At 45.3% G+C, this 15,359-nt stretch overlaps 1 protein-coding gene across 2 annotated transcripts; it reads left to right on the forward strand.

Moving 5' to 3' along the window:
- The first annotated feature begins 296 nt into the window (after positions 1–296).
- On the forward strand, positions 297–15,182 carry LOC149974538 (uncharacterized protein C16orf52 homolog B-like). 2 transcript variants are annotated; one of them, XM_090212808.1, is made up of 3 exons: positions 297–1,189; positions 13,107–13,319; positions 14,338–15,182. In XM_090212808.1, exons 1-3 carry the CDS (start codon positions 1,075–1,077, stop codon positions 14,520–14,522), a joined length of 513 nt encoding a protein of 170 aa, XP_090068934.1. In that variant the 5' UTR covers positions 297–1,074; the 3' UTR covers positions 14,523–15,182. The 2 variants fall into 2 exon arrangements, with proteins under 2 accessions (XP_090068934.1, XP_090068935.1); XM_090212809.1 differs by having other exon boundaries at positions 297–1,180.
- The last annotated feature ends 177 nt before the right edge of the window (positions 15,183–15,359 follow it).

Consider the following 15,359-nt stretch of genomic DNA (forward strand, 5'->3'; position numbering starts at 1 on the left):
AGTTGTAAATGAGAACTTGTCTACCTGGTTAAATAAAGGTGAAATAAAAAATAAATAGTTTAAAACGATTAAAACTTCCAGCAACAGTGATGTTATTGTTGTGTCATTATAGTAAAAAATATTGACAGAAAATAGATATTTGTTAATTTATTTCGTTAATATATTGTTCGTTTTTTTAAATGAATAAATACATGTTTAAGTCACTTTAAACTATAAATCAGAAAAACATCTTGTAACAGTCGTGTTACATTTTTTCAGGGGGACTTTTATTTAGACATTTTGCCGAATGATCACGTGACCTTAATGTCGCTTGTTTCACATTGCCAGAGAACAGCGAGTTTTGTTACCGCTGATTCCATTGAGCTGATTCCCCCTTCACTACATTGCTAGGCTACATTATAACCTCGAATGGATACATCTGACGGGCATTACAGGCTACATTGTAACCTCGAATGGATACATCTGACGGGCATTGCAGGAGGGACAAATAACGGTATTTCTATTGAAGGGAGTATTGGCAGATTATGAAATCTGACCATTGCATACAATATATGTATTTTATGGAATTTCCATTTGTTTGCAATGAAGACATCTCAGATGGAGAAGATAAACGGACACAGGAAAGAAGCGGTATAATATGCACTCTTGCAAGCATCTCTTAAATAACATAATTTCGGCGAAAATGGTCGCAGAACTTTTGAGTTTTCCTTTAACTCATCTTTCAAATATATTTTCCTGACACCATAAGCTACCCTGTTGCGATACTGAGCTATGGTAATGGGTGAAACAGTGGGCGTTCATAGCCAGGGCCATGGTCGATCGTTATAAGGCAATGAAAGGAAACGGCTTTGCATAAATCCTACACCAGGACTGCTGCGTGAAGATGAGAGGCTTGCCCTTCTACCAAGAGGACAATGACAATACATCCACTGGGCATGACCAAAACATTGATATGGGACCTTGAAATCCATGCCTGAATCTCTTTTGTCCTATCTGCCCTTGGAGGGGGCGAGATAGAGGAGACTTTCCTCTTTGACTCAATATAAAGGAGAAGAGAGCATCCACGTCTGAGAAATGGATAAACTCTCCGTCATATCAGGATGTCTCTTTCTAGCAGCTGATATCTTTGCTATCGCCAGTATTGCCAATCCGGACTGGATCAACACAGGAGATGCAGCTGGTAAGTTAGGTGAGCTAATTAACTCAATTGACTATTTAGTTGACAGCCATGCACACACCATCTGTCTACCATTGGCGTCTAGGCTGCTACAGCTGACTGTCAATAATGTGCATTGACACCCTATTCCTCTAGAAATTCACTTCACATTGGCCAAACTTTTTGAATCACACTTTTTCCAAATATAACACTTTGGCATTCTGGTGTCCTTTCTCTTGACAGGTCAAGGGAGCTTCCGAATGTACCGAGGCCTCATCTAAGACCTTCTAAATGTTGTGTTACACTTATAGCCTTCCTGCTCTCTTTCTCCCTACATCCACATCATCACTCTCCAAAATACAGCTGCTGATAAATGATCTGCCCTCTACTTTTCCGCCCCACCATGCTCCAATACCCCATGTCCCTTCAAGGCATATACGCCTTCCTGTACCAGCTACTCACCTCCGTTGACAAATAGTGTGTCAGACTGAGCGATGTGAAGTGAGTGCCACTTATCCAGCTATGCCCTTGGAGGTCTGTTCAGCTCTCCACTCACTCTCTGTCTGTTATATGCATCTGACACAGACAAACTGAGGCATTGGCATTTCATCTACAGTCACCAGTCTGAGGGCATGTTAAAGTGAAGTGCAGCAGCAAAGGTAGGCTACTGCTTTTTTTGCTGTTGTTGCTACAACTACAAAACAGGCTACTTGGAATGAGCTGGTGACCTTTAGCTACAGCTGTAGTCAGCAGATTGTAGTTCTGTGCTGTGGCCTACTGCATAAACGATGGGGTGACATTTTCCCCTGGTTGGTGTGAGGTAGGAAGATGTAACTTATTGAGTCCTGTGTTTAGATATTAACGGTATCATTTGTGATCATACTTTTTTATGTTTTTATACATCATGTACACCGGGACAAAGAATTAAAACATAGGAAGGACCAAACTAGAGATAATATCCCACTTCCCTCCCACAAGACCACCAACATCACATAATGATGATGAGGTTTTAAAACATGGTTATAACAATGTTATAACTGTCTTATGTGCCCAGCACATTGAGAATTTATGCAAACCTGAAAATGTACAATTTATAGCAGTCCATTAGCATTCAGGTAGAACATACAATGCACAGAAGGAACAGAAACATGCTTGACTTCCCTTGTGAGACTTCCTCCTTTCATCCCACACAACAGAGAAGGTATGAAATCAAGCAGGGTTAAGCCTTTTGTTCCAGCCTAATTTGCCTGCTAGTAATTACCAGGTGGAGAGAAGCATTGTTTGTAAATGGAGAAGGGTGGAGTCTTTCCTGATGAGGTCCGCTGGGAGGTAGAATTCTTTCAGATGAAGCACTCACAACTCAATTATCAAGGAAATTGCCTTGACTGGAAGGCCCTGTTTGTATATCTGAGGTCCAAACATATTGTTTTGTTCATGTGAAATGGATAAATGCATAGATCTAGTTGTTCCTGCCAATTAAGTTAATTTGCCAGTCTAGCATTTTGGCAGCACCCAGATGTTGATGCTCATTGCTCACAGATAAGAAGATGTTGACAATGACATCATCAGATTGGAAAATGTTATTATAAATCCAAAAGTCTCTCTTTCATCCCCTGAACTTTATCCTGGAAAGTCAGCATTATGGTTTATTTGTTGACAGCAAACCTCTCTCTAAGTAGTTATCCAGGAGGTGAAGATTTGAACAAGTTTATAGAGGTGTGTGAGTTATACTAACGTGCCTCCTGGTTGTTACGCAGGTATTCTGTAGTGAAGTCTGTAGCAGCAGGGGACTGACTGGGGCTGCATGGGGAAGTGTTTACTAACTACAGACATTGGCCCACAATCACACACACCTCCCTGTGTCTCAAAGCCCTGGCAATCAGACAAGCCTGATGTGGTACGCATCTAAAACAGTCCCAAGAATTAGAAATGGCCTCCAAGAGTGCCTAGGAACAAAAAGTAGCATTTAGATCATTGACAAGCTATGGAATGGGTGTGTAAGCTTGCTAAAGAGAGGGAAATATTGTGTCATGACAGGATATAGTTAGAATAATAGTAGAGATAATGATTTATTTCAGCTTTTATTTCTTTCATCACATTCCCAGTGGGTCAGAAGTTTACATGCACTCAATTAGTATTTGGTAGCATTGCCTTTAAATTGTTTAACTTGGGTCAAACGTTTTGGGTAGCCTTCCACAAGCTTCCCACAATAATTTTGGCCCATTCCTCTTGACAGAGCTGGTGTAACTGAGTCAGGTTTGTATGCTTCCTTGCTCGCACACGCTTTTTCAGTTCTGCCCACACATTTTCTATAGGATTGAGGTCAGGGCTTTGTGATGGCCGCTCCAATATCTGGACTTTGTTGTCCTTTAGCCATTTTTCCACAACTTTGGAAGTATGCTTGGGTCATTGTCCATTTGGAAGACCCATTTGCGACTAAGCATTAACTTCCTAACTGATGTCTTGAGATGTTGCTCCAATATATCCACATAATTTTCCTTGCTCATGAAGCCATCTGTTTTGTGAAGTGCACCAGTCCCTCCTGCAGCAAAGCACCCCCACAACATGATGCTGCCACCCCCATACTTCACGATTTGGATGGTGTTCTTCAGCTTGCAAGCCTCCCATATCGATGGTCATTATGGCCAAACAGTTCTATTTTTATTCTATTTTTTATCAGAGGACATTTATATAAAAAGTACGATCTTTGTCCCCACGTGCAGTTGCAAACCATAGTCTGTCTTTTTTATGGTGGTTTTGGAGCAGTGGCCGCTTCATATCCTTGCTGAGCGGCTATGTTATGTTATGTTAGGTTACGATATAGGACTCGTTTTACTGTGGATATAGATACTTTTGTACCTGTTTCCTCCAGCATCTTCACAAGGTCCTTTGCTGTTGTTCTGGGATTGATTTGCACTTTTCACACCAAAGTACGTTCATCTCTAAAAGACAGAACGCGTCTCCTTCTTGAGCGGTATGACGGCTGCATGGTCCCATTGTGTTTATACTTGCGTACTATTGTTTGTACAGATGAACGTGGTACCTTCAGCCGTTTGGAAATTGCTCCCAAGGATGAACCAGACTTGTGGAGGTCTACAATTTATTTTCTGAGGTCTTGGCTGATTTCTTTTGATTTTCCCATGATGTCAAGCAGAGAGGCACTGCGTTTGAAGGTAGGCCTTGAAATACATCCACAGTTACACCTCCAATTGATTCAAATGATGTCAATTAGTCTATCAGAAGCTTCTAAAGCCATGACATAATTTTCTGGAATTTTCCAAGCTGTTTAAAGGCACAGTAAACTTCTGACCCACTAGAAATGTGGTACAGTGAATTATAAGTTAAATAATCTGTCTGTAAACAATTGTTGGAAAAATTACAATTGTTGAAACAATTGTTGGAAAAATTAACCGACTTGCCAAAACTATAGTTTGTTAACAAGAAATTTGTGGAGTGGTTTAAAATTGAGTTTGAATGACTCCAACCTAAGCGTATGTAAACTTCCAACTTCAACTGTATCTAAACTAATGAAAGGGTTTATCTTCAAAACAAATCAGCTAAAGTAAAAAAACACAATTGATGGGAAGTTTTCCACTCAGATCTCTGTCCGGTACTATAACATGATCTGTATCAGGGCTGTTCTTATATTATTAATCTTCCATTCATTTGTGATTCTGGTCATTGGGAAGCAAACTGGACCACTATAATGAGTGAGGAAACATGACACATTAGTTTAGTTTAGTAATGATTAATTTTTTTTGATTAATTTTTTAATTTGTTTTATTTTAATTAGGATGCTATGTCAATAGCCATGGCATAACAGCTGTGGTCAACATTACATACATTTACACTGTGTCTTGACATCACAGGCGGCTGGTGGCACCTTAATTGGGGAGGATTTTCTTATAGTAATAGCTGGAACTGAATAAATGGAATATAGAATACATCAAACAGATGGTTTCTATGTGTTTGATAACATTCCATCCAAGCCATTATTATGAGCCGTCCTCCCCTCAGGAGCGTCCTGTGCTTTACATACTGAGCACCGAATGGCAAATCACTAAATTGCTATTACTAAGCCTCAGTGCTGGCATCTAAGGACACAGTTCCAATCTTTGGCAGCATACTCACATCAAGGGCAGTATACTATGTCCTTAAACCTTTGAGGGATGCTCATCATATAAGTCCATACTCATTCTCTCCCTCCCCTCCCCTCCCCTCTTTAGTGATGTACAGTATGTTCTTGTTTCAGAGCCATAATGGGGTATTTGTAAGTCTCAGCAGGACTGGACCGATCTGTCCAATTACTAAATTCATATCCATCCATCTCTCTAATCCAATAGATAAAAAATGGTTGTGCCAAGGCCACTGTTAGTTCCTCTCTCCTCTAGCCGCTCTTTCTCCATCCTCTGTTCTTCTCTCCGCTCTGCCAAAGCCTTTGTTCCTCTCTCCGCTTCGTCCCGAGCCACTGGAAATGACAAGGTGCTGGCAAACTGCTCGCCTCATGAGAAACAATGATTTAATTTTATATTTCTCTCTTAAAAATCTATACGGGTGAATTGTCCTTAATAGCTGACGAGGGGGTTGAGTGTTGCTGAGTTGACATACAGTGGCAAGTCAAAGTATGTGAACCATTTGTAATTACCTGGATTTCTACATAAATTGGTCATAAAATTTGATCTGATCTTCTTTAAGTCACAACAATAGATAAACACAGTTTGTTTAAACTAATAACACACAATCAATCATACATTTTCATGTCTTTATAGAACACACCGTGTAAACATTCACAGTGTAGGGTGGAAAAGTATGTGAACCCTTGGATTTAATAACTGGTTGACCCTCCTTTGGCAGCAATAAACTCAACCAAACATTTTCTGTAGTTGCGGATCAGACCTGTACAACAGTCAGGAGGAATTTTGGACCGTTCATCTTTACAAAACTGTTTCAGTTCGGCAATATTCTTAGGATGTCCGGTGTGAACCGCTCACAAGGTCATGCCACGGCATTTTAAATGGGGTTGAGGTCAGGACTCTGACTGGGCCACTCCAGGAGGCGTATTTTCTTCTGTTGAAGCCATTCTGTTATTGATTTGACTTTTACTTACTGTGTTTTGCGTCGTTGTCCTGTTGCATCACCTAACTTCTGTTGAGCTTCAATTGGCGGACAGATAACCTTACATTCTCCTGCAAAATGTCTTGATAAATGTAATTCATTTTTCCATCGATGATAGCAAGTTGTCCAGGCCCTGAGGCAGCAAAACAGCCCCAAAACATGATGCTCCCTCCACCATACTTTACAGTTGGGATGAGGTTTTGATGTTGGTGTGCTGTGCCTTTTTTCCCCACCAATAGTGTTGTGTGCTCCTTCCAAACAACTCCACAGAATGTCCACAGAATATTTTGCCAGTAGCGCTGTGAAACATCCAGATGCTCTTTTGCGAACTTCAGACGTGCAGCAATGTTTTGTTTGGACAGCAGTGGCTTCTTCTGTGGTGTCCTCCCATGAACACCATTCTGGTTTAGTGTTTTAGGTATCGTAGTCTCGTCAACAGAGATGCTAGCATGTTCCATAGATTTCTGTAAGTCTTTAGCTGACACTCTAGGATTCTTCTTAACCTCATTGAGCATTATGCGCTATGCTCTTGCAATCTTCTTTGCAGGACGGCTACTCCTAGGGAGAGTAGCAACAGTGGATGGATGAACATCCAGGCTTTTAGAGATACTTTTGTAACCCTTTCCAGCTTTATGCAGGCCAACAATTCTTAATCTTAGGTCTTCTGATATCTCTTTTGTTCGAGGCATGGTTTAGATCAGGCAATGCTTCTTGTGAATAGCAAACTCAAATTTTGTGAGTGTTTTTTATAGGGCAGGGCAGCTCTAACCAACATCTCTAATCTCATCTCATTGATTGGACTCCAGGTTAGCTGACTCCTGATTCCAATTAGCTTTTGGAGAAGTCATTAGCCTAGGGGTTCACATACTTTTCCAACCTACACTGTGAATGTTTAAATCATGTATTCAATATAGACAAGAAAAATACAATAATAGGTGTGTTATTAGTTTAAGCACATTGTCTATTGTTGTGACTAAGATGAAGATCAAATCAAATTTTATGACCAATTTATTCAGAAATCCAGGTAATTCCACTTTTTCTTGCCACTGTATTCTGAGTTGGGTCAGGGACAGACAGGAAGGGTGGAGTTCGTATACAATCTTGTTGTTGTCGAAAGCGTTATGTCTTCACAGGCCTAACTAACTGACATAATTGGACCCACCAGGCTTTGGGGCAGGAGAGCAGAGGCTCTTAGGCAGTAAGTTACTTTCTGATGTAAGGCCTCTCTTCCCTCTCTCTTCTCTCTCTCTCCTTTATCTTATCTCTCTCTGTGGTGTCAGGGGCTCTGGTCCTAAGCCATCTGAGTCTTACGCCATTGATTGATTCCTCAGGGACCCCTGGCATTGGTTCAGGGCCTAGGTGTTACGGTGCGTGAATGAGGACCCAAAAGCGAATCAACTTAAACAGAGCTTCTTTAATTACCAAACATAGGTAGGCTCAGATGGACCGGCAGATTCCGACAGGACAGGACAAGGTTACAGCAAACATGACGGCAGTCTGGTTCAGGCATGAATGACACAAACAAACAAGAATCCGACAAGGACAGGAGCAGAAACAGAGAGAGATATAGGGACCTAATCAGAGGGAAAAAGGGAACAGGTGGGGAACGGGGTGAATGGGTAGTTAGAGGAGACAAGGGACAGCTGGGGGAAAGCGGGGGAGAAAAGGTAACCTAACACGACCAGCAGAGGGAGACAGGGTGAAGGGAAAGGACAGAGACAAGACAACATGACAGTACATGACAGTACCCCCCCACTCACCGAGCGCCTCCTGGCGCACTCGAGGAGGAAACCTGGCGGCAACGGAGGAAATCATCAATCAGCGCACGGTCCAGCACGTCCCGAGAGGGAACCCAACTCCTCTCCTCAGGACCGTACCCCTCCCAGTCAACTAGGTACTGATGACCACGGCCCCGAGGACGCATGTCCAAGATTTTACGGACCCTGTAGATAGGTGCGCCCTCGACAAGGATGGGGGGGGGGGGGGGAAGACGAGCGGGGGCGCGAAGAACGGGCTTAACACAGGAGACATGGAAGACCGGGTGGACGCGACGAAGATATCGCGGAAGAAGAAGTCGCACTGCGACAGGATTAATGACCTGAGAGATACGGAATGGACCAATGAAACGCGGGGTCAACTTGCGAGAAGCCGTCTTAAGGGGAAGGTTCTGAGTGGAGAGCCAAACTCTCTGACCGCGACAATATCTAGGGCTCTTCGTTCTACGCTTATTAGCAGCTCTCACAGTCTGCGCCCTATAACGGCAAAGTGCAGACCTGACCCTCTTCCAGGTGCGCTCGCAACGTTGGACAAAAGCCTGAGCGGAGGGGACGCTGGACTCGGCGAACTGAGATGAGAACAACGGAGGCTGGTACCCGAGGCTACTCTGAAAAGGAGATAGCCCGGTCGCAGACGAAGGAAGCGAGTTGTGGGCGTATTCTGCCCAGGGGAGCTGTTCTGACCAAGACGCAGGGTTGCGAAAAGAAAGACTGCGTAAGATGCGACCAATAGTCTGATTGGCCCGTTCTGCTTGACCGTTAGACTGGGGGTGAAAGCCGGAAGAGAGACTGACGGAAGCCCCAATCAAACGGCAAAACTCCCTCCAAAATTGAGACGTGAATTGCGGACCTCTGTCCGAAACGACGTCTGACGGAAGGCCATGAATTCTGAAAACATTCTCGATGATGATTTGTGCCGTCTCTTTAGCAGAAGGAAGCTTAGCAAGGGGAATGAAATGAGCCGCCTTAGAGAACCTATCGACAACCGTAAGAATAACAGTCTTCCCCGCTGACGAAGGCAGTCCGGTGACAAAATCTAAGGCGATGTGAGACCACGGTCGAGAGGGAATAGGAAGCGGCCTGAGACGGCCGGCAGGAGGAGAGTTACCGGACTTAGTCTGCGCGCAGACCGAACAAGCAGCCACGAAACGACGCGTGTCATGCTCCCGGGTGGGCCACCAGAAACGCTGGCGAATGGAAGCAAGCGTACCCCGAACGCCAGGGTGGCCGGCTAACCTGGCAGAGTGAGCCCACTGAAGAACGGCCAGACGAGTAGGAACGGGAACGAAAAGAAGGTTCCTAGGACAAGCGCGCGGCGACGGAGTTTGAGTGAGTGCTTGCTTTACCTGCCTCTCAATTCCCCAGACAGTCAACCCGACAACACGCCCCTCAGGGAGAATCCCCTCGGGGTCAGTGGAGGCTACTGAAGAACTGAAGAGACGAGACAAAGCATCAGGCTTGGTGTTCTTAGAGCCCGGACGATAAGAAATCACGAACTCGAAACGAGCGAAAAACAGCGCCCAACGCGCCTGACGCGCATTAAGTCGTTTGGCAGAACGGATGTACTCAAGGTTCCTATGGTCAGTCCAAACGACAAAAGGAACGGTCGCCCCCTCCAACCACTGTCGCCATTCGCCTAGGGCTAACCGGATGGCGAGCAGTTCGCGGTTACCCACATCATAGTTACGTTCCGACGGCGACAGGCGATGAGAAAAATACGCGCATGGGTGGACCTTGTCGTCAGAGAGGGAGCGCTGAGAAAGGATGGCTCCCACTCCCACCTCTGACGCGTCAACCTCGACAACGAACTGTCTAGAGACGTCAGGTGTAACAAGGATAGGAGCGGATGTAAAACGATTCTTGAGGAGATCAAAAGCTCCCTGGGCGGAAACGGACCACTTAAAGCACGTCTTGACAGAAGTAAGGGCTGTGAGAGGAGCTGCCACCTGACCGAAATTACGGATGAAACGACGATAGAAGTTCGCGAAGCCGAGAAAGCGCTGCAGCTCGACGCGTGACTTAGGGACGGGCCAATCAATGACAGCTTGGACCTTAGCGGGATCCATCTTAATGCCTTCAGCGGAAATAACAGAACCGAGAAATGTGACGGAGGAGGCATGAAAAGTGCACTTCTCAGCCTTCACAAAAAGACAATTCTCTAAAAGGCGCTGGAGGACACGTCGAACGTGCTGAACATGAATCTGGAGTGACGGTGAAAAAATCAGGATATCGTCAAGGTAAACGAAAACAAAGATGTTCAGCATGTCTCTCAGGACATCATTGACTAATGCCTGAAAGACAGCTGGAGCGTTAGCGAGGCCGAAAGGAAGAACCCGGTATTCAAAGTGCCCTAACGGAGTGTTAAACGCCGTCTTCCACTCGTCCCCCTCCCTGATGCGCACGAGATGGTAAGCGTTACGAAGGTCCAACTTAGTGAAAAACCTGGCTCCCTGCAGGATCTCGAAGGCTGAAGACATAAGAGGAAGCGGATAACGATTCTTCACTGTTATGTCATTCAGCCCTCGATAATCTATGCAGGAGCGCAGAGACCCGTCCTTCTTCTTGACAAAAAAAAACCCCGCTCCGGCGGGAGAGGAGGAGGGGACTATGGTACCGGCGTCAAGAGCTACAGACAAATAATCTTCGAGAGCCTTACGTTCGGGAGCCGACAGAGAGTATAGTCTACCCCGGGGGGGGGTGGTTCCCGGAAGGAGATCAATACTACAATCATACGACCGGTGTGGAGGAAGAGAGGTGGCCCTGGACCGACTGAACACCGTGCGCAGATCGTGATATTCCTCCGGCACCCCTGTCAAATCACCAGGCTCCTCCTGTGAAGAAGAGACAGAGGAAACAGGAGGGATAGCAGACATTAAACATTTCACATGACAAGAGACGTTCCAGGAGAGGATAGAATTACTAGACCAATTAATGGAAGGATTATGACAAACTAGCCAGGGATGGCCCAAAACAACAGGTGTAAAAGGTGAACGAAAAATTAAAAAAGAAATGGTTTCACTATGATTACCAGAAACAGTGAGGGTTAAAGGTAGCGTCTCACGCTGAATCCTGGGGAGAGGACTACCATCCAGGGCGAACAAGGCCGTGGGCTCCTTTAACTGTCTGAGAGGAATGTCATGTTCCCGAGCCCAGGTCTCGTCCATAAAACAGCCCTCCGCCCCAGAGTCTATTAAGGCACTGCAGGAAGCTGACGAACCGGTCCAGCGTAGATGGACCGACAAGGTAGTGCAGGATCTTGAAGGAGAGACAGGAGTAGTAGCGCTCACCAGTAGCCCTCCGCTTACTGACGAGCTCTGGCCTTTTACTGGACATGAAGTGACAAAATGACCAGCGGAACCGCAATAGAGACAGAGGCGGTTGGTGATTCTCCGTTCCCTCTCCTTAGTCGAGATGCGGATACCTCCCAGCTGCATGGGCTCAGCACCCGAGCCGGCAGAGGAAGATGGTAGTGATGCGGAGAGGGAGGCGACGGAGAGCGCGAGCTCCTTTCCACGAGCTCGGTGACGAAGATCAACCCGTCGCTCAATGCGAATAGCGAGTTCAATCAAGGAATCCACGCTGGAAGGAACCTCCCGGGAGAGAATCTCATCCTTTACCTCTGCGCGGAAACCCTCCAGAAGACGAGCGAGCAAGGCCGGCTCGTTCCAGCCACTGGAGACAGCAAGAGTGCGAAACTCAATAGAGTAGTCTGTTATGGATCGATTGCCTTGACATAGGGAAGACAGGGCCCTGGAAGCCTCCTCCCCAAAAACAGATCGATCAAAAACCCGTATCATCTCCTCCTTAAAGTCTTGATACTGGTTAGTACACTCAGCCCTTGCCTCCCAGATTGCCGTGCCCCACTCACGAGCCCGTCCAATAAGGAGAGATATGACGTAGGCGACACGAGCAGTGCTCCTGGAGTAAGTGTTGGGCTGGAGAGAAAACACAATATCACACTGGGTGAGGAACGAGCGGCATTCAGTGGGCTCCCCAGAGTAACACGGCGGGTTATTGATTCTGGGCTCCGGAGATTCGAAAGCCCTGGAAGTGGCCGGTGGATCGAGGCGGAGATGGTGAACCTGTTCTGTGAGGTTGGAGACTTGGGTGGCCAGGGTCTCAACGGCATGTCGAGCAGCAGACAATTCCTGCTTGTGTCTGCCTAGCATCGCTCCCTGGATCTCGACGGCTGAGTGGAGAGGATCCGAAGTCGCTGGGTCCATTCTTGGTCGGATTCTTCTGTTACGGTGCGTGAATGAGGACCCAAAAGCGAATCAACTTAAACAGAGCTTCTTTAATTACCAAACATAGGTAGGCTCAGATGGACCGGCAGATTCCGACAGGACAGGACAAGGTTACAGCAAACATGACGGCAGTCTGGTTCAGGCATGAATGACACAAACAAACAAGAATCCGACAAGGACAGGAGCAGAAACAGAGAGAGATATAGGGACCTAATCAGAGGGAAAAAGGGAACAGGTGGGGAACGGGGTGAATGGGTAGTTAGAGGAGACAAGGGACAGCTGGGGGAAAGCGGGGGAGAAAAGGTAACCTAACACGACCAGCAGAGGGAGACAGGGTGAAGGGAAAGGACAGAGACAAGACAACATGACAGTACATGACACTAGGAGTCCCACTCTTCAGCCTTGTTATTATACCAACCCTCCTTGAGCTCTACTTTGTGTGGTCACACGGGACCGGAAGTGGAAACCGGTGTCACCAGGGAGGTCATTAGTCCAGTCGTGATGTAATGCCGTCATGCCTCATACAGATCTTAGCTTATCTAATGGTGACACCATCACAAGTTGAGGGATATTTCACAACTGATGCAATCTGCTTCTCTGGGTTATGCTTCTTCTAATAAAACAATGTGTACATCTTGTGGTGGGACAGCACAGTTGACCGGCGAGAGTTTGCTCTGTGTGTGATGAAAGATACTCTCCCTCTGTGTGTCTATGTGATTAAGAACTCTCTCTGTAGGTGCTCTGACAGCGGGACTGCTGGTTGTGTGTGATCTAACCCTGACTGATCTCTGTCTCTCTCTCCCTCTCTCTCCCTAGGTTCCCTGACGGTAGGCCTGGTGCGGCAGTGCCAGACCATCCACGGTCGTGACCGGACCTGTATCCCCCCGCGGCTGCCCCCAGAGTGGGTCACCACCCTCTTCTTCATCATCCTGGGCATCATCTCCCTCACGGTGACCTGCGGCCTGCTAGTGTTATCACACTGGTACCGTGAAGCCACTCGTTACGCCCGCTGGATTGCCTTCACTGGGAGTATGTTTAATTTTGACTTATGTAACGGTTATTCAACCAGGCTGGTCAATGGAGAACCAGTTCTTGTTTACAGTGACGGCAAAGAGACAAAAACCACAATAGGATAAATACAGAAACTAGCCAACAACCCTTTCATTCATGAGTGGGGCCAGACATAACCCCCCATTATCCCCTATGTGGGCTCTGGTTAAAGTAGTACAGACTAGGGAATAGGCCAGGGTCATTTGAGGCATAGCCATTAGTTGGCCTACAGCTTCAAAGCACCTTAAGATTCTTGTTATATCACTAATGGATGTTAGCGAATGGATTTGAGATTAATGTCACTTGGGTTTCATTTTAGGAAAAGCTTTTGTGTGGTACAGTAACTGTGTCTGTGCTGAGTGGCTCCTTGAACACGTAGGCTACAGTAAATGGGTCTGTTGCTATTTTAAGAGGGAAAGAGACCATGGGGCTGCTATTAGCAGACCTAAAATCAGTAGGATGGATTTTAGTGGTCCAAGGGATATGACGGAATAACATTCTTTGTTATTATTATACTCCGATAGGTTATTTTAGCTGAATCTTTTTTGGGCAAAAGTGACCTTGAGGTATAATAATAAAGTATTGACAATGTAATATGACAATGTAAATTGATTTTGTTGAGCGCTCAGGTGTAAGATATATATTGTTAAATATCTATGGTCTATTTTGATATTATGGTCTATTTTGATATCAGAGGGGTGAGTAATGTCTGAATTAGTTTATTCTGGGAGTTATTGATCATAATGACTAGACATAACTGTGTGGTTTTAGGTATTCAGACTATTCACACTACATGATAACATGACATACAGTATGTCACTTAGATCAGGCTACAATGCCGATGAAAACGCAATATAGAATTTAGCCTGACATTGTGTACACTGTTGCTGCCTATTTTTTCAATGTTGTAAGAGATATTGCTCCCTAAATTGTGTGCATTGTGAATAGTGTTTTTAAGACGACTGTGTTTCTAAAATGTTTTCTCTCTCCTCCACAGTGATCCTGTTTTGTATGGCGGCTCTTATATTTCCTATAGGATTTTACATCGATGAGGTTGGGGGACAGCCTTATAAACTACCCAACAACACAGTGGTGGGGTCCTCATATGTACTCTTTGTTCTATCTATATTTTTCACTATAGTGGGACTACTGTTTGCAGGAAAGGTCTGCTTGCCTGGGTGACATATTGGACACTTAAGTGTCCCGCTTGCGTCGCCTCATTAGCTAGCTTTTGAGGTGGCGCCATCGGCTAAGACGCTTAAGGAGGGCGGCTACGTGTGTTTTGCAAGGCAGAGGTCCTGAGTTCACGCCAGGTATGGGCCAAATCGTGAGGAAGTGGTACTGGCTAAGCAAGCAGCGTGACAGCATGACGTTTGAAAATGGATGCCTGGAAGGGAAAAATAGGAACTGTGAGAAACACACTTTCTCTGTGTTTGTGGAACTCTCTGATGCACCTTTGGATGACAGGTCTCTACAGCCCCTAGCCCTGGTCCCATAGGACAGGTAGTAGGCACTAGCCTGTCTGTGGTCATAGATATGGGAGGAATGGACACCTATCCAGTCCCTTCACAGATCAGTGAACACAGAAGTTTTGTTCCACGAATAGAGTGCCTTTTTGGGTAGTGTAACTTTTTATTTCACCTAATTTTAACATTTTGTCATAAAAAGCACGTTTTAACGTCATAAGAAACATGTTTCTCCAACTCCTTTTGAAAAAAATAATTTAAAAAGGAATCATTTCACCATATTTAAACGAGAGTTCAGTTGACGTAACAGGGTTGACCTTAAACCTGAAGGACATGAATCACTAATCAAATGAAATAAATAATACATATTCAGAAATCACTTTGTCAAAGCAACAAATGTTATTAGGGCTTTACATTGGTTGTGAACACTTGGGGAAAGTTGGGGATGTTAAGTGGGTTCAAATCTTTAAGTCGGACAAAAATGACATGGGACATGCCAAAATTATCACAACTCAGGATAAGACCCAAATGCACAGTTCGAATCACAGATGTT

This window comes from Oncorhynchus mykiss, chromosome 20 (assembly GCF_057628025.1).
Source record: "Oncorhynchus mykiss isolate SJ-2025 chromosome 20, ASM5762802v1, whole genome shotgun sequence".
NCBI lineage: Eukaryota > Metazoa > Chordata > Actinopteri > Salmoniformes > Salmonidae > Oncorhynchus > Oncorhynchus mykiss.

Bases quoted from the DNA above. Each gene is read 5' to 3' on its own strand.
- LOC149974538 (XM_090212808.1), top strand. From the start codon at position 1,075: ATGGATAAACTCTCCGTCATATCAGGATGTCTCTTTCTAGCAGCTGAT. The intron at 1,190-13,106 runs GTGAGCTAATTA...CTCTCTCCCTAG, and splicing joins AGATGCAGCTGGTAAGTTAG to GTTCCCTGACGGTAGGCCTG. The intron at 13,320-14,337 runs GTATGTTTAATT...TCTCCTCCACAG, and splicing joins CTGGATTGCCTTCACTGGGA to TGATCCTGTTTTGTATGGCG.